Source organism: Alexandromys fortis, unplaced genomic scaffold (genome assembly GCF_014885135.2).
Source record: "Alexandromys fortis isolate MF-2015 unplaced genomic scaffold, M_Fortis_MF-2015_v1.1 scaffold_90, whole genome shotgun sequence".
Lineage (NCBI taxonomy): Eukaryota > Metazoa > Chordata > Mammalia > Rodentia > Cricetidae > Alexandromys > Alexandromys fortis.
The window spans coordinates 2,926,524-2,949,252 of record NW_026067985.1 but is presented as its reverse complement, the minus strand read 5'-3'; the positions used below and the strand labels follow the sequence as shown (position 1 = coordinate 2,949,252).

At 51.3% G+C, this 22,729-nt stretch overlaps 1 protein-coding gene across 1 annotated transcript in view; it reads left to right on the top strand.

The window, feature by feature from the left end:
• Positions 1-18,447, top strand: part of Nos1 (nitric oxide synthase 1) — a 108,098-nt gene extending 89,651 nt beyond the window's left edge. Inside the window, 9 exon segments of the mRNA XM_050159123.1 lie at positions 3,265-3,475; positions 4,113-4,200; positions 6,267-6,388; positions 7,829-7,977; positions 9,710-9,904; positions 12,053-12,175; positions 13,212-13,251; positions 13,290-13,430; positions 13,433-18,447. Of these exon segments, the coding sequence (XP_050015080.1) occupies positions 3,265-3,475; positions 4,113-4,200; positions 6,267-6,388; positions 7,829-7,977; positions 9,710-9,904; positions 12,053-12,175; positions 13,212-13,251; positions 13,290-13,430; positions 13,433-13,527 (1,164 nt within the window). The 3' untranslated portion in view covers positions 13,528-18,447.
• Positions 18,448-22,729: the final 4,282 nt, after the last annotated feature.

Here is a 22,729-nt window from a genome sequence, read left to right as displayed (position 1 = left end):
CAGGCTGGCCTCGAACTCACAGAGATCCACCTGCCTCTGCCTCCCGAGTTCTGGGACCACCTCCTGGCTTAAATCGAAAAATTTAAAACTAATATAATTTAAAATAAAGACACCTACCTACTCAGGTAGACCACCCAACCCCAGTGTTTCCAGGAAGGGGGTGGTCTCCTTCCAAGGAAGCAGCCCCCCCCCCCCCGGCAGAGGCCATTTCTTTTGCTATCCAAGAATGTGGACTGGGTGGTGAGTAGCAAGAGGGAGGCTCATTAGCAAGTGCACATTATCGAGAAAAGTGAAAATAAACACCAGAAGGCAGCGAGGACTCCGAATGGGGAGCAGGAGACAGATGGCCGTGGTAGAACGGGTGGCCGTCATTTTGCATCCTAAGCTTAGCAGGATTTTATAACTTTTAGAAGATGTATAATTTGGACTGGAAACTTGTGATTAATGGTGGCGGGGGTGAGTATGACGGGGGAACATTTTGCATAGTATTCTTTGAAAGAGAGTTTCATATAAAGTTCATTTCTTCCGGAAAGCACAGAGTCTCCAAGACAAGTGAGTGGAATTTTATTATTGTTGTTGTTGTTGTTATCAGAAAGAAATACCTGTGAGAGAGAAAATAGGCTGGGAGGTAGAGGGGGCTGGGAGGGAATGGTCAGACTGCAAAACAAAGCAGACCCCAGAGAAGAAGGAAAGGAGCAAGGTCAGATGGAAGTGTACCACTTGCAATGTGGTTTCTGAAAAATTCCCATGGCCCTTGGGGGTTCCTAGAGCCAAAGTCATGGCTCCCTAGAAAGAGTCACCTTGGCATCTGTCCTGAGCTTGAACATCCTGCAGGAATCCATGCCCAGCCATAGCACAGCTGCCAAATGCGGTTCAGGTAGAGGTCACTCCGAGGAAGTCAGTGTTAGATGCATGCCCGTTCAGAGTCTTCCCCTGGAGGCTCTCGGTCACGACACCTCTGATGTTTTGAATCTGAAACGTGGGGCTGGAGAGTTTGTTCAGCTGTTCAGAGAACTTGCCACTCTTCTAGAGGACCCAAGTTTGGTTCCCAGCACCGACATCAGGTGGCTTACAATTGTCTGTTAACTCCAGGTCCAGGAGATTAGGGCCTCTGGCCTCAGCTGAAACCTGCCCTCAAGTGCACATACTCCCATGTAGACACACACACACGCACATGCACACACACACACACACACACACACACACACACACGCTCCTCCTTGGTCCACTGCTGGGCGCACTGTTTGAAAACACTATGAAACTTTTAACGAGCAGGGCCTCCCTAGAAGAAGTGGGTTGTTAGGGATGAGTCTTGGTCTTAGAGCCCAGTTCCATGTCCCCATGTATCCTCTGCCTCACTCCTGCTGCGTGTGTGTAAAGGGATGGCCGCCTCCTATTCCTGCAGTCCCTCATCCACCATGATTGGCTGTGTCTCCTTGAATCGTAATCCAAAACAAATCCACCTTCTTTAGGCTGCTTCTCACTGGGGCTTCAGACCCAGCAGTAAGACAAGTGAGTGAGGCCGCCTGCAGCAGCTGGAGGCCAATGGGGCTCAGCATTGGAAATGGGGCAGGGACCCTGATTGATCTTGGGCTGACGAGGGAGGGGGACTTTTTTGGGGGAGGGGGAGGGAAATGGGAGGCAGTGGCAGGGAAGAGACAGAAATCTTCAATAAATTAATTAATTAATTAAAAAAAAAACACCTGGAGAGGCAGCTCAGCATTTAAGGAACTTGCTGTTCCTGCAAAGACTGGTTTAATGCTTAGCATCCACAGAAGGTGGCTCACCACTGTCTGTAATTCCAGCTCCAGGGAATCTGACGCCCTCTTCTGGCCTCTGCAAGCACTCACACACAGACACACAGACACGTGCACACACATACACGCACACACATGTACACAAAGATTCAGAGACACATACACACAAATAAAAATTTAAAGTAAATCTTTTTAAACGTAGAAACAATTCTTACCTCACAGGCCACACAAACGTGGCAGCTGTGGATCTGTGTGCCAGCTAGAGGTGGCCGTTCCTGACTCAGACACAAGGCCTAGTCCTAGCTTACCAGGACTCTCTGTCTCTGTAACCTCATCTGTGAGATGGGATGATAATAAGCCATTGCTGCAGGGTGAGTGTTTATGGCCCCTAGACTTCTCACATCAAAATTAACTCCCTCAGTTAGATTGGGTGTGTCACTTATCAGGGGGTGACATCAAGAGGTAGGGATGGGGTTGGGGGGTACAGCTTGATAGCTGGAGGCTATAGTCATGCGCACAAGGCTCTGAATTCAGTCACAAGGACTGGTTGCTGCAAGGGGGGGCAGAGAGAGAAGGGAGAGGGAGGGAGGCAGGAAGGGAAGGAGAGGGAGGGAAAGAAAAGGAAGAGAGGGAAGAATGAAGGAGAGAAGGAGGGAGGGAGGGAGAGAGGGAGGGAAAGAGGGAAAAAAGGAGGTAGGAAGGAAGGGGAGGAAAGAAAGAAAGAAAGAAAGAAAGAAAGAAAGAAAGAAAGAAAGAAAGAAAGAGGAAGCAAGGAGGAAGGGAGGAGAGAGGGGAGAGGCTTTTGCAAGGCAGTTGCATCAAGGACCCTACCCTCATAGGCCAGATAGACATTTTTATAAAAAGAAGCCAGGAAATCTGCTTCTCCCTTCTGCCACATGTAGACACGTAGGCACCACCTGGATCTACATGATCTTCAGGATCTACACCAAAGTAGATTCTCCCCAGACACCAAATCTGCTGGTCCCCAAACCACAAACCTCCAGGACATGAGTGATAGATTTCTACTGAACAAATTAACCATCCTGGGGTATTGGTATTTCAGAATAGCTATGGCCATCTCTGTGACCAAATGCCCAATAATAGGCAACTAAAGCAAGAGAGGCCACGGAGAGGGAAGGTATAGCCACAGTCAGACGAGGCAGCTGGTCACATTGCAACAGCAGTCAGGAAGCAGAGTCAACAGGAAGTGGATTAGGCTATAAAAGCTGAAGGCCCGCCCTCAGTGACTCACTTCCTCCAGCTAGGCTCTACCTCTAAAGATTCTGTAACTTTCCAAAGCAGCACTGCCAACTGAGACCCAAGTGTCCAAACACAGCCTGTGGGGGACACTTCACACTTGAACCACTACCGTAAGAGAGGCTCTATTTGAAAGCCCGAGCTGCCTAGCCCCACTGTAGGTACGGAATAGCCTCAGGTCAGCTCACGGCTCCCCTGGTCTTCCTCCAGGCCCCACCGACTCAAGCCCCTCTCTGTCCTCTCCTCACAGGGGCTGCAGGAATATGAGGAGTGGAAATGGGGCAAGAACCCCACTATTGTGGAGGTGCTGGAGGAGTTCCCGTCCATCCAGATGCCAGCCACACTTCTCCTCACCCAGCTGTCCCTGCTGCAGCCTCGCTACTATTCCATCAGCTCCTCCCCAGACATGTACCCCGACGAAGTGCACCTCACTGTGGCCATTGTCTCCTACCACACTCGAGGTGCGTACCTGGGGAAGCTCTAGCTGGGGGATTCCTGAATCTGCATTTCCCCTCAAGGTATCTGGAGGTCTCTCCTTGAACAACCTGTGGATCCGATCCCCAATTCTTACAGGACACTGCCAGCCAAGCCCATGGAACGGAGTGTGTCCCATAGCTGAGCTAACCCTGAATATGGTTAGGAATAGGCAAGGTGTGTGTCTGGGGTGGTCACCTAGGCCTCCTCTCACCCAGTCCACCCTGCCGGGCAGCACTCTCAGGAGCATCACACAGGCCTGTCTGGAGCTAAATAGCACAGACCCCGCTGTGATGTTTCCCCCCTTGCGATCAAGCCCCTGAAGTGCACTGTGCCTAGAGTCTCTGAGACAGGATGAACAAGCCATTCAGAACACCCTGACCCAGGTCCTCTGAGTATTCACACCCAGACCGATCCAAACCCTATGTACTTGCACACTCAACTCACTCTGAGTGTACCAGCTCCTCCTCCCCTTCAGAGCAGGGACCCAGGTCTGGAACTCCGAGGCACAACCCTTGGCATTGAGCTGGGAGATACTTCACTGCGGGTGAGGGCTGGGGCTGGGACTGTAGGAGTGAGACAATGCATGACATGTTGGTCTGAACCACCTGCTCATTCTGTTAGATGGGGAAGGACCCATTCACCACGGCGTGTGCTCCTCCTGGCTCAACCGGATACAGGCTGATGACGTAGTCCCCTGCTTCGTGAGAGGGTGAGTGACAGATGAGGAGAGGCGCAAGGCCATCTCCTATCAGCACGTTGGTCCCGTGCATTAGGATACATGAAGGTTCAGCCTGAAGGGCTCTAGATAGATGGCCGGAGGGGCAGGGTTAGCACCAATGTCTGCATCATTTCCAGTCGCTAGGGAGACAGGATCAAGGGACACACATCCAGCTGGGTATCTGGGTAATAAATACTTATACAAGACCATGAGAAGGGGGTCTCGACCTTTAGTGGGCAATCTATCCTTGATGATGTGGTAACCCGAAATGTCTTCAGACATCATAAGGTATCCCTGAGGTGGTAGGCAGAGGGCGAAAGACACACCAGGTTGATTTTTTTTTCTTTTTATGCACCAGTATGTGTGTGTGATTTTGTGAGTGTGGCACACACATGGAGACCACAGGACAACCTCCATGGGTCACTTCTCCCCTTCCACTTTTACATAGGTCCTGGGAATCGAACTCAGACCCAGGCAAGCTTTGTTTATTAAAACACAAATAAAGTATCACTATATTTCCCCTTTTTGTCATAATATAAGAAAAACCATATACACTAAGTACAATTACCATATACAATAGGTACATCAACAGTGTCTAGTTCATTTGCATCACAGATTCAGAGGAAATACCCTATATCCTGTCTTGGTGAGTCCAAAGTGTTGTACCTAATTTACTTTCCCATCACAACTTGCGTGACCATCCAAAACTATCTTTTGAGATCTCTCAACCTTATACACTTTACACTTCTTTAGTGGATGTCCTTTCTGAGTCTCGTAAACAAGGAAAGCCATGGCAGGCTTGCACAGGATGTGTTTGACCCACTGAACCATCTCGATGGCTCCGCGTCTGTTTTTCTTTCTGGTTCTCACTCCGGTTTCTCAGAGATTGGGATGTACTAAACACCCCCATCTAGAGATTTCCCCATTTTAAGAATGGTCCTGAGCTGGGACCCTTACCTCATATACAGCTCTTTCATCAATGGAAACTCTGATCCAACGCCTACTGTCCACATCAGAGTCTCAGAGAGTCGTGCGTAAAGCAAGAGTCTTAAAGCGCAGCCTGACCACATAGCCGGGGCACGTCCATGTAAGCACCCCCAGGTAGTTCATTCCGGCACTGGTGTCTGCGACCCCCTGATTAAAGACCTCGTGGATGACTGAGGACTGCTTCTCAAGAGTGGAAGAGAAAGCTGAAATCAGGGCCTGGGGCAATGGCTCAGTGCTGTTTTACAGGTGTAAGGATCTGAACCCAAATCCCAGCACCGTCTTAAAAGCCAGGCAGGGTGACTCATACCTGGGGAGGCAGAGACAGGCAGGTGACAGGCAGGTTCACAGAGCTTAGTGGCAGCCTCTGAATCGGGGAACTCCAGGTTCCATGGGAAAACCTGGCTCAAAAAGTAAAGTGGAAAATGATAGAAAGACATTCGATGTTGACATCCGACATCCACATGTGCACATAAACATACACACATACATGTATGCACACAAACATATACATGCACGTGCACACACATACACAAGCCCACACGCGCATACACATCTGCGCACACACACGCACATATACTCACACACACATACACATGCACATAAACTCACACACAGTTGAAATTTTAACTTAAAATTCAATCCAGGGTGATTTTCTCCCTCTGTCTACCACCCTGGGGACATTTGTTGATGTCCAAGGATGTTTTTGACAGTCATCACTCCAGAGTTATTCCTGACATCAACTTGGTAGGAGCCCAGGGTGGTGCTTGAACTCCCACAATGCATACAATAGCTCCCCAACAAAGGGGTGCCCACTCTCAAAGCCAGAACACAGAGGAAGTCCAAGTTAGCTCAGGCCTCTTGTCCTTGGGGCTTATCCTGACGCTAAGTGATGGGAATGGAGGAAGAGGCAAGCTCCAGCAAACTCACTTTTAAATCACTCTGCTAGTTCTCACGCTAAAGGGGCCCACGGTCCCACTAAGGAACAGACAACTCTCTAAGATGGCTGCCTGGGATACCATAGGCTCCAACATGGAGCAGCACACAGTGAAGCTTCTGTCTTTTCTACCCAGTGCCCCTAGCTTCCACCTGCCTCGAAATCCCCAGGTCCCTTGCATCCTGGTTGGCCCAGGCACCGGCATCGCACCCTTCCGAAGCTTCTGGCAACAGCGACAATTCGACATTCAACACAAAGGTATATATGGACCAGGGGCCACTGACTTCTGACTTGAGAGAGACGGGAGGGCCCCTGCTTCACCTCACTGTCTGAGGAGGGGAAAGGAGGGGTTGGAGGGGTTGCCATACCAATGTGGCCACAGGTGCAGTTTGAACAGCCCACCCAAACTGACCTGCTCCACAGCCTGTCCCAGGAGCCTGAAATCTCATCTCCAGCGGGCATTTCCTTGGCTTAAGAGTTGATCCTAAAAGCCTAATATGCCACCAAGGATAGGCACGCATCCTTGTCGAATGGATTTGAGCGTGTGACTACCTCGTGAACCACCACAAGAACAGGCCTTGCCGAGTGAGATAAGTTCAGGTTTGGAAAAAGGAGAGAAAAGATCCCAGTTGCAGAGGCATCAAGGAAGGAGTCCAGCTGTAGAAAACATGAGGACAGCACAAATGTAAAACCTGGACAGGCTGTGCGGGCACTGCCCTTAATCCCAGGGCTCCAAGGCAGAGGGATCTCTGTGAGTTCCAGGTCAGCCTGGTCTACATAGTTCCTGGCCAGAGAGGATTAATTTAAGTAAATAGATAAATGAAGGAAAAAAAGAAAGGAAGGAAGGAAGGAAGGAAGGAAGGAAGGAAGGAAGGAAGGAAGGAAGGAAGAGGGGGAGAAGAAAAAGGATGGAAGGGAGAGAGGGTGGGAAGGAGGGAGGAAAAAAGAAAGAGATAGAGAGAGAAAAAGGAAGGAAGGAAACAAATGCCCCACACAACTGTTTCCAACAGAACAGCGACCCCAGGAGGTGATTAGTGGTATTACCATCGCCCTACACACCCAGATCTGAATCTGATTCCCCAACTGCACATCAAATAATTGAAAAAAACATGGAGTCTGTATTGAACATCTACAGATTTTCCCCTTAAACAGTGCAGTATAACAATAGAGAGTTTACACTGCATCAATTGTTGTAAGTAGAGAGGTGAGTGGAGGCACAAAGGAAGACGTGTAGGGAGGGGTTCTAGAAAATGCTATGCTGTTTTATCTGAAGGACTGGGGCACCTGCAGATTTTCATACCCAGGGGATCCTGTAATCACCCTTTCCCTTGCATCCTGGGCGGTCACTTCTGGTTCCATTTTCACGTGGGGAAACTGAGGCTCTGAGAAAGAAGTGACTTGGCTCAGGGTCATACAGAGCCGGGACTCAGACCTGGGCCATCAGCCTCCAGTCTGGACACTGAGCATTTTCCAGTAGCAGGCTGCGAAGGAGTGAGACCAGGAAAGGATTGTTCCCTGTTCCCACAGGCTGTGCTTGTCTGTATGCGTGGGTGAAAACATGGGGGTGTGCCTGTGTGTTTAACCACCTGCCCCATGTATGTCACACTCTGAGTTTCTGGCACCCCAGTTCCTGTAGTTTAACCACTGCCTACTTGGGCATCAAAGCCATGTGTGATACGGGGTCTTCTGGGTCCCCAGGAATGAATCCCTGCCCCATGGTCCTGGTCTTTGGATGTCGACAATCCAAGATAGATCATATCTACAGAGAGGAGACCCTGCAGGCCAAGAACAAGGGTGTCTTCCGAGAGCTGTATACTGCCTATTCCCGGGAACCTGACAGGCCAAAGGTAAGCCAGGCACGCCCAGTGTGCGTGCATGAGTGTACTTATGCCTGTCAACACACACACGACAGGCCAAAGGTAAGCCGGCCACACCCAGTGTGTATGCATGAGTGTGCCTGTACATGGCAAAACACATGTGACAGGTCACAGGTAAGCCAGCCACCCCTGGCCACACCCAGTGTACACACATGATTTTATTTCCCACTTGAAACTCTCTAGAATCGCCCAGGAAAAGGGCTCAAAGAGGATTGTCTGGATTAGGTTGGCCTGTGGATGCGCTGGAGGGAGATTTCTTAATTGGGCTCATCAAAGTGGGTAGACTTGCTCTGAACGTAAACAGCACCGTTCATGGGTGGGACCTTTGGACCAAATGAAAAGGCGGGGGTGCCAGGAAGTGGTGGCACATGCCTTTAGTCCCAGCAATCGGGAAACAGAGGCAGGAGAATCTCTGAGTTTGAGGCCAGCCTGGTCTACAGAATGAGTTCCATGACAGGCTCCAAAGCTGCAGAGAAACCCTGTCTCAAAAAGCTGAAAGAAAAAAAGAAAGGAAAGGAAAGGAAAGGAAAGGAAAGGAAAGGAAAGGAAAGGAAAGGAAAGGAAAGGAAAGAGAAAGAAAGAAAGAAAGAAAGAAAGAAAGAAAGAAAGAAAGAAAGAAAGAAAGGAAGGAAGGAAGGAAAGAGGGAAGGAGGGAGGGAGAGAGAGAAAAGAAGGAAGGGAGGAAGGAAGGAAGGAAGGAAGGGAGGGAGGGAGGGAGGGAGGAAGGAAGGAAGGAAGGAAGGAAGGAAGGAAGGAAGGAAGGAAGGAAGGAAGAAAAAGGCAGGAGCAAACTGAGCATCATGCGTCCATTCCTCCCTGTCCTCGACTGTGAATGTGACTGGCCACTTCATGTTCCCACCGCTGTGATGTCCCCACAATGATGGACCTGAGCTAAAAATAAACCTTCTTCCCTCCTACCACCATTGCCGTAACAGCCAGCTTACTGTGGAGGTGGGGTGGAAGGCATGGAAGCCAGTAGCCCCGTTACCTTGCTCCATCCCTGACTTCCTGCCTGAGTGTCTCTGACCCGATGGCAGCCACCATCTTTCCTTGGGGAAAGGAAAAGATAACTAAGGCTTTTGTGTTTCAGTTACTTGTCTCACGGCTGTGACAAAATACTTGACAAAAGCCACTTCAGTAAGGGAGGTTTTGTGTGAGCTCACAGGAAGTACAGTCTGCAGTCCACCATGGCAAGGAGCCATTGCGGCAGGAGCCTAAGCCACATGGCCACCTGTGTAACTGAGAGCAGAGAGAGATGGAAAATGCTGGTACTCGCTTGCCTTCTCCTTAAGTCAGTCCAGAACCTGGCCTATGGAACAGTGCCACCCATGTTCAGAGTGGGCGTGCCCACCCACATTAATCCAGTCTAGAGACCCCCTCACAGACACCCAAAGCTTTTATCAAGCTGACAGTCAAAATGAACCATGCATGCTGGGGTGGTCCTCTCGGAGGTGACCTAGGGAGCCTCCTCCAGAGTGTCCTCAGCAGACAGCTCAAGCTGCCCCCGAGATTGGGATCAACTCACTACACAACGAGGTTTGGTCCCGTTGCACTCTTCCTGGTCCCTCATCCCATTTCCCTGAGGTTACCTCACAAAATATCCCCTACCCATAAGCCCCCACATCGCACTCTGCTTCCTCTGGGGCTGGGGAACAAGAGCCTCTTACAGCAGCCCCTTTCCTCTGGTCGTCCTCTTCTGCAGAAATACGTGCAGGACGTGCTGCAGGAGCAGCTGGCCGAGCCTGTGTACCGCGCCCTGAAGGAGCAAGGAGGCCACATCTATGTCTGTGGGGATGTCACCATGGCCGCCGATGTCCTCAAAGCCATCCAGCGCATAATGACGCAGCAGGGGAAGCTCTCAGAGGAGGATGCTGGTGTGTTCATCAGCAGACTGCGGGTGAGTGATAGCTGGCACCCAGGGGCCGGGAGTTTCCCCCTCGCCCAATCAGTGCCCTCACAACTAGGGCTGTACCCAGCCATAGCCCAGAGGGGATGCACAGCCAGGCACGCAGGCACATACACACAGTCTATCTGGTTTTAGGCTCTATATGTGAAAATGACCAGTGGGCGAGCCTGTGGGTAGTTACACAGATGCCGTCCCGACTCAGCGCTTCCCGACCCCCAAGCCAGGCTGCCCTCAGCCCCGTGCACTTGCATATGGTTGGCTCTAAACAAAAGGCTCGTCCAAAGGGGGCAGGTGGAAGCTGGAGTCCGGACCTCGTGCTTGATCACGAAACCATGTGCCTGGCATGGAGTACGCCCACCCTAGAGGAAGGGCACTGGAAGGCTAGGTTACAGCCTAGGACAGCTTCCCCAGCAGAGTCCCACCTTGTGACCACCGCCCCCCACCAAGCAGAGATTGAATCCCAGAGATGGTCCCACCCCACTACTGTCTTCTTAAATGAGAAGCAATCAAGTTTTCTCGTGGGGGGAGGAGGGGTGGAGCATGTCATGGTCCACGTGTGAAAGTCAGAGGACACCTTTCGGAGTTTTGTTTCCGAGTGTTCTTTCCTCCTGCCGCATGAATCTCGGGGATTCAAGCCATGTCAGCTGACTTTGTGGCAAGTGCCTTTACCTGCTGAACTCCCTCCCAGGCCCCAAGCAGTAACCAAACATGTTCTTAGAAGCTTTTCTCTAAACTTTATTCTAAACCCCAGTGAGGGGAAAGAGATTTCTGCTAGAAATGGCTCAGCAGGGAAAGTGCGTGCTGTACAAACTGAAAGACCTGGGTTCAAATCCCCGCACTTACACCACTGCCAGGTGGACATGGTGGCAAGCCTGTGGCCCCAGCACACACAGACAGCAGAGTTGGGGACTTCCAGAGCAAGCTGGCTATGAGACCAGCTGGACCAGTGAGCTCTAGGTTCCGGTGAGAGCCCCTGGCCCAGTCCATCAGTGGAAAGTGATCGAGAAAGATACCCAGTGCCCCCCTCTGGCCTTCACCCGTGTGCGTACACACACATGTACCCACATGGATACACAGGGAAGGAAAAAGGCATGCCAGCATAAGGGATGCTGTGGAGTCTGCCGCTCTCTTGGTGTTTGATATAGTCCCCTGGGAACACTTCATAGCTTCCCAGGAACTTTGCAGACTAGGGCAAAGAAACCTCCCCCACTCTTTCTAGATGTAGGCCCTGCTGCAGACCCAGGGTGCTGGAATTGAGTACATCATGGGCCATGGTGCAGAATCGGGGTGCTAGACCTGGGTTTATCGTGGGCCCTGCTAGCCCAAGTCAAGCTCCTGGCCACTGCTCTCATAAGCATTGAGATCAATATCTCCTCCTAACCACAAAGATGCCACTCTTAGAGACTATTCTTCTTAGGGCAGGAGAGATGGCTCAATGGTTAAGAACACTGTCTGCTCTTCCAGAGGAACTGGGTTCAATTCCCAGCACCTAGCTGGCAGCTCAAACTGTCTGTAACTCCAGTTCCAGGGGACCTGACACCTGCACTCCAAGATGCATAAAATAAAAATAAATAAGTTTTTAAAAAAGAATATTCTTCTTAACTTCCCAGTTGGCCCCTCACCTCTGCCAAGGGAGCTCCCATCACTTCTGAATCTGCCCCCTCCCCTAACCCCACTTTCTTTCTCCTATGCTGGAGATGAAACACAGGGTCTGTGCGTGCTGGGGAAGCCTGGACCATTTAGCTCCCCCACAACAACTTTTTTTTTCCTCTCCCATCGGCTGGTGCCATTAATCTGGGGCATTTCATACTTAGTTCAGCCTCGCTGGAATCTGAACTTACAGGGGAGAGTTGGAAGAAGGATCGAGAGTATTGGAGGCTTCCTTCTATGCTCGCAATCCTCAAGGTGCCCCCCCTTTTTGCAAAGGCTCACCCCATAGATTCTTTGCCGCCCAGCCTCAAGAGGCACAAAATGGCAGAGCCCTGCACACACACAGCCTTAGTCACCAAAGATACCCCAGGACCTTCAGCTCAGCCTCTGTCTTGTCTGGGTATACGTTCCTCCATGTATCACTCTGGCTGTTCCTCTCCAACCCCTTACCTGCCCTTTGATCCATCCCCTGGCTGTTTCTGTCCATAGGATGACAACCGGTACCATGAGGACATCTTTGGAGTCACCCTGCGAACATATGAAGTGACCAACCGCCTTCGATCTGAGTCCATTGCCTTCATTGAAGAGAGCAAAAAAGACACAGATGAGTAAGTCCTCTCCAGCCCCGGGGAGCGGGGCCGCAGTGGGCTGCAGCTGGGGCTTGACCGGGTTTCTCATGGGGTCGACAGGCCAAAATGCATAGCTGTGATCCTGCTGTTACCAGGGCAAAGGGTTACCCATTGGAGGTCAGCTTGAGGTACACGTGGGACCTCGTCTCAATAAAACAAAGGAGTGCACATCCCCAGGTGACCCCAATCCTGCTGAGTCTGGCATTCAAAAGTTAGGTCACAGTGGTTTGCAAGGTCTAGGGGTACCAAGGATCCAAAGTGTCAGAATTCTACCTGGCTACGGTGCCCCCTAGTGGAACCATGGTCTCCCCGCCAACAACTGTAACTCTTGATGCTCCCTGCCCCTGTCCCAGAAGTCACTGGAGACATTGTCATGGTTGCAAATTAAAATAGCCTCTAGAAGTTGCTGGAAACGGCCTGAAGCGTCATGAGGGTGGGATGGAATCTCACTATTTGAACCTTCCCTCCCAGCATGCAGCAGGAGGACCAGGGTGCTGAGCCTTCCTCATTCCCTTCCCTCAGATCTTCCCCTTCAAACAGGCAGAACTTTCTCCCAGTTGGCTCTTTCCCAGTCAGAAGGGCTGTTTCCGGAGACTTCTCACTGTTTCTCCTCCAGACAGCTTGGCTATCTCCAAACATTCCCTGTCCACGCAGCTTACACTTGTATTGCATGTGCACACATTCACACCTGTGAATCAGGTGCCTGCAGAGGCCAGAAGGGAGTGTTGGCTGGACCTGGAGCTAGAGGCAATTGTGAACTGCCTGCCACACGTGGGTGCTGGAAACCGAACTGGGTTCTCTGTCAGAGCAGTGAGAATTTTAAGCCACTAGGACATCTCTCCCACTCCTTCTGGTCTGTTTATTGTTTGTTTGGGGTTTGCTTTTCTGAGAGAGTCTGTGTAGCCCAGGCTAGCCTGAACTCGCCCTCCTGCGCTGCCTCTGTCACCCCCAGGTCACCTGAAGGAAGCTAAGGAGCCTGGCTTCTATGCCACTAACCCCCTCCCTCTCTCATCCAACAGGGTTTTCAGCTCCTAACTGGATCCTCCTGCCCCATGGGATGGTGGGGTGGCCACCCCAAGTGCCCAAGCTAGGGCGGCCACAGTTGACTAACCGCGGACACACATGGCTGAACCTTCCCCACGGGACCCCATGTGACCCACCCTGCCTTTTGTCCTGTTGCTGTGTCCTGGTCCTTCCTCCCACCCCACACTCCCAACCCTGGGTTTTCTCCTTGCCTCTTCTTCTGCAATGCATTGTCCCTGTACCCTGCAGTGGCTCTTACAAAACTACACCCTCCCTACCCGCTCGTTGCCAAGGGCAGGTTGTGGCGCATGAAACCACCGGGTCATGGCTGTCACTCCTGTTGGGGTCTGAAGGCAACTGGCACTGGGCTTCAGAGTCACCCTGAGCCAGTCCCTTGACCACTTCAGCACTGCCCGTGCGTGCGTGCGTGCGTGCGTGCGTGCGTGTGACAGGCCTAGGTCACTCTCTGTCCTCTTACCCGAGTCCTCTGCCTCCGTGAAGGATGTCCAGTGTCCACTGCCTTCGTGAAGGACGTTCAGTGTCATGAAACATGTTCCTAACTATTGTTAATCCCTCTCCATGTCCATCATGACAGATCTGTGTCAGCCTCTCTGAAACACATCAAGTCCCTTTACTAATCTAGTGAACCAATCACAGCGGGAGATAGGCAGGTGACGGAGAGGAGGTGAAGGAGTCAGTTTTTGAATTCAAGGTGTTCAGAGTCTGACCCCTGTCAGCAGAGGTCTGTCTGGGAGATTTACCCAGATGGTGAACTGGGCAAGCACCTCCCCTCCCCCACCCACCTCAGCTGGGGCCACCAGCCCTTGAGCTCCCTCCTTATACCTAGGCAGCCCCAGCTATGAGCCCAGCAGCCATGCTAAGCAAGGAAGCATGCTGGGAGTAGAGACTTCGCCACCAAGGAAGGGTGTGCCTAACTCTAAGTCTGCCCTTATTGAAGGAATGGAAGTGCCTCCCGGAGTGCTTTGGAGCCTGGAAGCAAACACCAAGGAAGAAGATAGCTGGTTTTTATTCCTCCAAATCGGCTTGCCTCCCACTTGGGAATAATTTCCTCTCCCACACCCCACCCCTAAAACGAGCAGCCATAGCCAGGGCAAGTTGGCCCTTCGAGGCAACTGTGTTCTGAGTCAGCAGGCCCAAGGGGTCGGCTCTGAGTCCCATGTTCTGTGCTTTTGTTTGGTTCTGTGATGCAGAAAAAACGAAACAAAAAATTTCCTCTACATCCTGAGCCAGGGCCTGGCTCTCTTGATGCTAAGTATTGGGGCTGCCATATAGAAAGTGCCAAGGACTTTACGGTTGTGGACCCAAACCTAAGAACGTCAATCCTTCCTTCCTTCCTTCCTTCCTTCCTTCCTTCCTTCCTTCCTTCCTTCCTTCCTTCCTTCCTTCCTTCCTTCCTTCCTTCCATTTTCCTAGACAGGGTCTACTGTTGCCCAGGCTGGCTTTGAACTCATGACCTTGAATTGCTAATCCTCTTGCCTCTACTTCCCTAGCTAGGATTACAGGCAACTACGTCCAGTTTACACTGTGCTGGGGAGGGGGAAGGGGGGTGTCAAGCCCACGATTTCCTGCACACCAGGCAAACACTTTACCAATTGATCAACATCCCCAGTCTTCAGTCTTCAACCCGAAATTCAGAGACAGGTCTCATGCTGCTCCGGACACCCCCACCACATCCCATCACTAGCATGTGGATTTGTCCCAGTTATCACCCCCTGGCCCCAGTTTCCCCCAGTAGCCTGGAGGCAAGGCAGCATCCTCTGACGGTCCCTCCAACACAGTTCCCACCACTTTCTTCCCAGGGACTTCCTTCTCAATCCTTCAAGCCTCTGTGAACACTTCCTAAGACTAGTCGATTCCCCAGATCTGAACGGCTATGCCCAACCTCCATCCGAGAGCCTTCTCTCTGCACGCCAGCTACATGCACGCCTGCATCGGCGATTTTTCCACCTCTGAATAAGGAGTGCTTACCATGTGACAGGCTCCTCCCCACCCCCACCCCTGTATATCCGGGTGCTCCCAGTAGCAGGTGGACAGATGGAAGCTTCGTGTCACTTGCCAGAGAGTCCAAAGACAGGATTACATAACCGGGTTCAGGAGGGACTTAGGTTTTCCAGTGCTAAAGATGAGACCCAGGGCCTCACGTGTGCCAGACTGAGCTATGTCCCCAACCCCCAAGAGAGAACGTTTTATTTTTTTTTTATTTTTTTTTTTATTTTTTTTGGTTTTTCGAGACAGGGTTTCTCCGTAGCTTTGGAGCCTGTCCTGGAACTAGCTCTTGTAGACCAGGCTGGCCTCGAACTCACAGAGATCCACCTGCCTCTGCCTCCCGAGTGCTAGGATTAAAGGCGTGCGCCACCACCGCCCGGCCAAGAGAGAACGTTTTAAAAAAGACCTTTGAACTCTTAACCTAGGCATCCTCCTTAGCCCCTGTCTAGAAGGCCAGAGACAGGCTGAATGCCCTAATCTTTTTCCAGAAAGCAGTCTAAATTGCTTGTCCAACGGCTGGCTAAAGTGACCATCTAGAGTGGGCCAATACTGCCCTCTGCTGGTGGTTTTAGTTCAACCCACAGCCAGCAACAAGGGAATCTACAGCTTAGAATAGGAGAGTAGAGTTCAAGACTCAGTTTGTAGCCAGTCTGTCGTCTTCTGTGCTGACAGTAGCTTCAACCCCACTTCACAAAAGCAGGTTTGACCAGGAAGAAGAAGATGACCCCTCAAAACAGGAGGGCTGGAGACGTAGGCTCCCTGCCATCCCTGGAACGCCAGAGTTCAGCCTGTGGGAGGGGAAGAGAGCTTCTCTGCATGTCCTTGGGGAAGCAAGCAGGTGACTTTGAGACATAGGGGGGGAGCTGACGTGCCCCCTATGAAGTTTCACATGCACACCTGACCCACGCGTTAATTCTGCCTTGTTTATGCAGAAGGTCTGGCTCCTTGGCGTTCCTGAGAACCCGGATTCCACTGAGCAGGGTGGCTTTGATGAGATAATGGTCTATGGCAGTGCCAACTCCAGCTCTAATGAGCTTCCATTTCCCCTATGGCTGCGGACAACACCTTCCCGACATCAAGATTATCACCGTCACTAGTTTAAGAGGGGGAAGGGGCAGGCAGATTTTATGCTAAGTCAACAATACTTGCTACAGTCTGTCATGAAGAGTGAAGACAGAGAGAGATCCTTCCCCCCTGCACTCCCCCCCGTACCCCGTGCACTTCCCTCACCCCACCCTCCACACCCACCCCCGCCATGGACATGAAAGTCATCAGGACAAAGGAAGAAAGCTGAATCAGCCAGAAAACACAGGACCAAGGGTGTGGATTTCCCTGGCAAAGGCTTGCAAGAGTTCAGGTTTCTCCTAAGGCCAGGGCAAAATGCAATGGTTCTGACCCTGATGTCTGAGCCCCCATCTCTGCAGCGTCACACACACACACACACACACACACACACACACACACCGCACACACTGCACACACACGGAGCCTTTCTCTGCGCCCTAGAAAAGTCCTTCTAGGTTGAGTTCAGCCGAGGTTTGCTTTTATTTTCCTTCCATCTCCGGCTCTGCCTCCTCAGCACCCAACCTTGAGAGGTTCAGGCTGTCCTGACTCTTTCTCTTTTCCCACTCACTGCCAGACCACCTAGAAGGAAAGGCACCCAAGAGGACTCACTGGCCATGAAGTGTCTTAGACAAGAGGACCCAGGGACTCCTGGACTTCCAGGGGGCATCCCCAAAGCGAAAATGCTCCATAAACTAAAATATCTTGTTGGTACCGCAAGTGAATGCTTTATTCACTCATGAAATGATCTGAAAGAATGGGCAGACTGGGCATAAACTCAGGGATAGTTTGCCTAGCCTGAGGAGTCCTTGGGTCCTTCCCAGCATCGTCAGTAAATTGTTCCGGGCTATGTATTTAAGAGATATATATAGATATATACATATATCTATATATATATATATGAACCATAAATGGATTTCATGATTAGAGGTGGGTCCCGTCTACCAAATATCCCATTAGGAATATGCAAATATTATGTTTTTTTTTATCTAAAATCGAAAACATTTCTTGTCACAAGTATTTCATCAAAGTAAAATCAACCAACCTATCAGAATCAAGGGAGATATTGGGGTAAGCGTGCCTCAGCTGTGTTTATAAGTTTGTTTCTTTCTAACATATCTGAGTGGCCCCGGATAACCGGGCGTCCCTGACCCAAGGCAGTCAGTTCCTAATGAAGTGTCCCTGGAAGGCAGAAGCAAGGGTGACTTCACGAACTGATAATCTCCTAGCCAAGTCAGAACATGGAAGTGACCGGGTTTAGTCATGACCTCTAGGAGATTCTAGCCAGGAACCCACTAACCTTGGCCTTCTTGTGTGGAGCACGGCTGTCTTGGTACTGTAGGATGGTGAATACCATTTGTGGACTTTCCTACTAAATGCTTCTGGCGGCCTCCCGCCATCTGGGACAGCCACAAAGGTCACTAGAAAGTACTGAGTGCCCCTGAGAGGGCAGGACCTTCAGCCATTGGACCAAGCAACCACTGCTTTTGGGCCATGGAGCTGTCTACCTGTGACTGTAGGCCTTCTGGTTATAGAGCTGGAGAAAGCCAGAAACCTGCCCCAGTTCGATGGTTGCTTCTCTAACCTCCTTCAAACCAACGGTGACATAGCAAAGTCTCAAAACTCCCAAGTCAGAGGGTAGCTCAGCGTTCTTAAGACAGAGGCACTGAGGAGCCACCTCTCACGTAGGGTCTGAGGCTATCCCCTGTCCCTATCCCACCTCCGTGACCCAAGCTCTGTCTTCCCACTTTTGTCGCTGTGTTGTCCTTGTGACTGTACGACCCACTCCAGGCTCGGCAATTGCTTGCCAGAAGTCCCGCGTCCCACATGGGATCAGGTTACACCCAGAGGGTTCACTTCAGGGGTTACAGGGAGTGGGGGCAGGAGGACGGGCAGAGCCCGGGTTCCGTCTCACCACGCACAAGCTGTCAGAAACTCGGACGCCCCCACCCACCTCTGACTTCTCCATGCTGCTAATCTCTGCCAAGTGTCCCGTGTGCTCCAGCACTGCCACCTGCCCCCACGCCCTCTGCGAGGCTGTCCAGGCTGTGTTCTCGCATGCTTCTCTTCTATATAACCCTCACCTTCTCATTTGATGGGATTCAACACAAAGTCTACTTATGCTTGTTTGCATTATGGTTAAACTATTAAAAAAAAAAAGTGCACTGACTCAGCTGGCTGGTGTCTTTTGTCACATTGGGTTGGCATATCACACATCTCTCTACCACAGTCGTGGGTTGGGTATCCAGGTAGCATGTATTGGGACTAGAGGATGCTCACAGGGTAAAACTGTTGGGAAAAAGAAATCTCTTTGGTGTCCTGATTTGGGGCCAGAAGACAAGGTTTTATCCATCAGTCCCTCTTGGGCCATTGCATTCTTGAGACAGTTGACCACTAAGGACACTCCTAGCTGCTGGGATGGAGGGTTGGGGAAGTAACTAGGTCTCCATTCCCATACAGCCACCCCCCTCCACAGCACCCCTCTTCCCCACCACAGCCTCATCCTTCAGAGGGACCCCAGAGAGGCAGCCCCATCGCTCAGTTCTCCCATGTATCAGCCCTGAAGACCCCAGAGCTCAAACCTAGCTGGTCTCAGGCCCACCTCTACCTAAAAAGAGATCTCCAAAGCCCCGACAAGGAAGCTGGAGAGATGGCTCAGTGGTTAATACACTAGCCGTTCTTGCGGAGGACTCAGGTTCGGTTCCCGGCACCCACATGGTGACTCACAGCCACCTGTAACTCCAGATCCAAGGGATTTAATGCCCTCTTCTGCACAGGCCACAGGTGTGCATGTGGTACACACCCATGCCTGCAGGCAAAACAGCCATATGCATAAATTAATTTTTTTTAAGTGTAAATCCCCTACCAGGGCTGATGAGGAGGTGCTTGTCTTAGATGCCGGGATGAGTTGGTTACTGACAAGGGATACGGGAGTGAGACAGGGCGGGGGGGGGGGGGGGGAATATGCCTTCACATGCCCTCTGTGCTGCCAATCAATTCCTGGGCCCCACGTGGGGGAAGGGGAGGACTGACTCCCGAAAGGTTGTTCTCCTCACACAGCGTGTGCATGCATACCCTCCTCGTACCCCCCTCCCTGTCTCTCTAGTCCTCACTCATCCCCACCCTGAGCCTCAGTCCAAGGTGCAGTGTAAGAGGAAGGTCAGAGACTCAGAGATGGAGCAGGAACCAGGCCAGGCCACTCATGCCCTGCCCCCCTTTCGAGACTACAAATTCATCAATCAATTAACACTGTGGCTAATGATGATGCAAAGCCAGTCCCCACAGGCTGCTTTGGAAGTCAGGATGTCACTGTGCAGCATGTGACTCTTTGCCCTCCCTAACTGGGGGGGGGGGGGCGGGATGCCAGGCAGCTTTACAACTTCCACAGCTCGGAAATGACAGGGGTGGAGCCAGGAGCAGCCTGTCCATCCTAAGAATCCACATTTTGATCCACCATGATGGGTAATTGCTGAGATACTCAATCTTGGTTCGAATCCCAGCTCCTCTACTTCCTGGCTGTGTAACTTCGAATAAGTTGCGCAACTTCTCTGTGCCTTCATTTCTTCACCATAAAATGGGCTGGTGGTTGTAATTTGTTAGATTGTGGTAGTATTAAATGAGTTCAAATGTACAACATGGGATGGGGTGGGGTGGGGGTAGGGTGGGGTGGGATGGGATAGGATGAGGTATGCTGGGGCGGGGTGGGATGAATTTGATAGAAAACTAAATAGGCTTGAATTCTGGCTCTCCCGACTTCCTCTGCTTATTTCTCTTCTGGGTATGAGCAGTCTTCTCCCGAAAATGACATGATACCTAACCCTGATCTCCTCTGGCCTCTCAGGCCCTATAAAGAGTCGGTTCCTGAACACTCTCACCATGCCCTCAGAGCTGGCCTTCACATCTGCGTGTTTAACCAGCTTCCCTCCTGACACCTACTCAGGCTGGAGCTTTGACAGGTCCAACCTGAGAGTTAGCCAGGGACAACGTAACAGTGTACACCTCCCCAACTCTATAGCTCCTGTTGCCTAGCAACCAGGTGAACATTTTAAGTTTACACCCAAACAGAACCTTCGCAAGCACAAATCAAAGAAGAAAAAGGTGGCGACAGTATATGGTGTGGGGGGGGGGGCGGGGGGAGAATAAGAATATTGTTAAGTATTTGGAGATCAGCCTAGACTTTGGGCTTCCCTGGGCAGTGAGATGACTCGGTGGGGAGTCTGCTTGCCACCGAGCCTGGTGACCTGACTTTGATCCCTGGAACCCACCAGGAAGGAGCGAACTGACTGCACAGAACCTTTTTTTCTTCTTCACTTTCCCTTTGCAAAGTCACCGAAAGGGCAAAGCCCAAGAACAGGGCTGTGAAGCTGGCTCCATGGTTAAGAGAACTTGCCGTGCAACCTTGAGGATCCGAACTCACATCCCAGCACCCACGAGCCAAGCCAGGTGTGTTTCCACGTAAAGCCAATACTGTGAGACAGAGACTGGAGGATGGGGGCTTGCTGCACCAACCTAGCTGAAAAACACGAGTTCCGGGCTCAAAGTAGTAATTCTCAGGCTTGGGAATGCAAAGGCACATGCAACCACGTGCACAAATGTGCATACACCACACACACACACACACACCAAGGAGCATATTTATAATTGGCTTGAACTGTGATATTTAGCCCCTGACTTGAGAGCAAGATTTGAAGATCGTCCACAGTGGTTCTCAACCTATGGGTCTCAACCCCTTTGGTGGGGGGAGGGGAACAACACTTTCACAGGTGTTGCATACCAGATATTTGTATCATGCTTCATAACAGTAGCAAAGTCACAGTTATGAAGTTGCAATGAAGATGATGTTATGGCTGGGGCCACCACACCATAGGAACTGTATACTAAAGGGTTGCAGCGTTAGGAAGGTTGAGAACCGCTATTCCAGCTAAGACAGCTCTCGGTTGGGAGAAGGTCACAAAGAAGAATCAGCAGCAGCGGAAGTGTGTGTTAAACGCTGCAGCGCGTAAGTGGATCTGCTGTGGATCATCAAATCCAGTGTGAGCTCTATGGAGAAAGAGGAGCCTGCCCTTGTTCCTCTAAGCCTCAAAAAGCACACGCTGCCCCCAGGTCCCCTCTTCTGGAAAGAACTCTTCCATACATAAAAGTCACACTCTCTGTCAAAGGAACTCAGTGCGGCTGGGAATCAGAGAGGGAGTCGACCCCTCAGCCCAATGTGCAGAGCGCACGCTTTTGTTTCCAGCACTTGATCCCTCTTCTTCCTCCCCAGCTCCACCACAGCCTCATCTTCTGGGCCCGCTGATTCTCCTAGAGAGCTTTAAGGCCGCCACTTCTCGCCTGCAGGAGCGCCCCCTCACCTCCGCCATCTTTGTCAACCTCTTTCTGCTGCTGAGGGATAGTTATTTAAACTTCGCCATGGCACAGACACAACCCAGGGAAAGAACGGGTGGTTTGGGCTTGTAGTTGAATACTGTCCGTCGTGGTGGCGGGAGGCAGCTGGTGACACTGGGACCAAGAGTGGCGCTCGGTTTACTGCCTTCTTTTTTTCATAAAAGGGATCCCAGCCCACCAATTGGTGCTGCCACTCTTAGGGTGGGTCTCCACGTCTCAACCTAATCTAGATAAGCCCTCCCATATATGCCTAGAGGTGTGTTTCCATGGTGACTTGAAATCTCGTCAGATCAAGGATTGAGATTAACCCATCACCCCCTCTTTTCTAGAATCCGTACCCATCCATCTATCCTTCCTGTCTGTCCCAGGCACTTGGCAGCACTCACTCTCTGTGTGTAAGTATCCATTTGGCTTCTCTGCCTTCGTGTATTAGTGCCTCCGAAATGCTGAGTAACAAACACACTTAAATCTCCTCATAAACTGTCAAAACCATTGCAGCAAAGGCTAGAGGGGTGAGGCTCTGAGCCCAGTGTCGAGCAGGACTAACCTTTACCAAGCCAAACTGCTACAATCTTCAGGAGTTCAGATGGGCCTACTCACAGAAGACCAGCACAGCTGGGCTTGTTTTAACAACTGGTGGTTCCTCAAACAAGGAGGGGGATGGGAAGAGTCATGGGACCCTCACCTGAGCAGCCAGCTACCCCTCCCAAAGAGTTGTAGGCAATTCTGCCCTGAGGAAGCAGCCTGAGTCTGGGGAGGGGATAGAGCGTGCAGGTGGAGGAGAAGGGAGAGGGTTCTAGCTATGCCGCCGTGAGGGCTTCTCTGTTCATGCCTGGTGCCAGGAACAGATCGTGTGGCTGGCTTGAGCTCACCTGCATGCCTGCCCGCAACCCCTCACCCACTGAGCTGTAAGTCCGAGTAGCAGAGCTTTGGTTTGTCATTGAGCCCTTAGGGGAGGGTGCAGCTGTTACTTCATTCCCTGCCCCTAGGGAGATAATTCTCCTGACTCCCAAGGCTGCGAGTGGGTGTCCCCTACAAGCTGGGAAAGACCCGCGGCTCT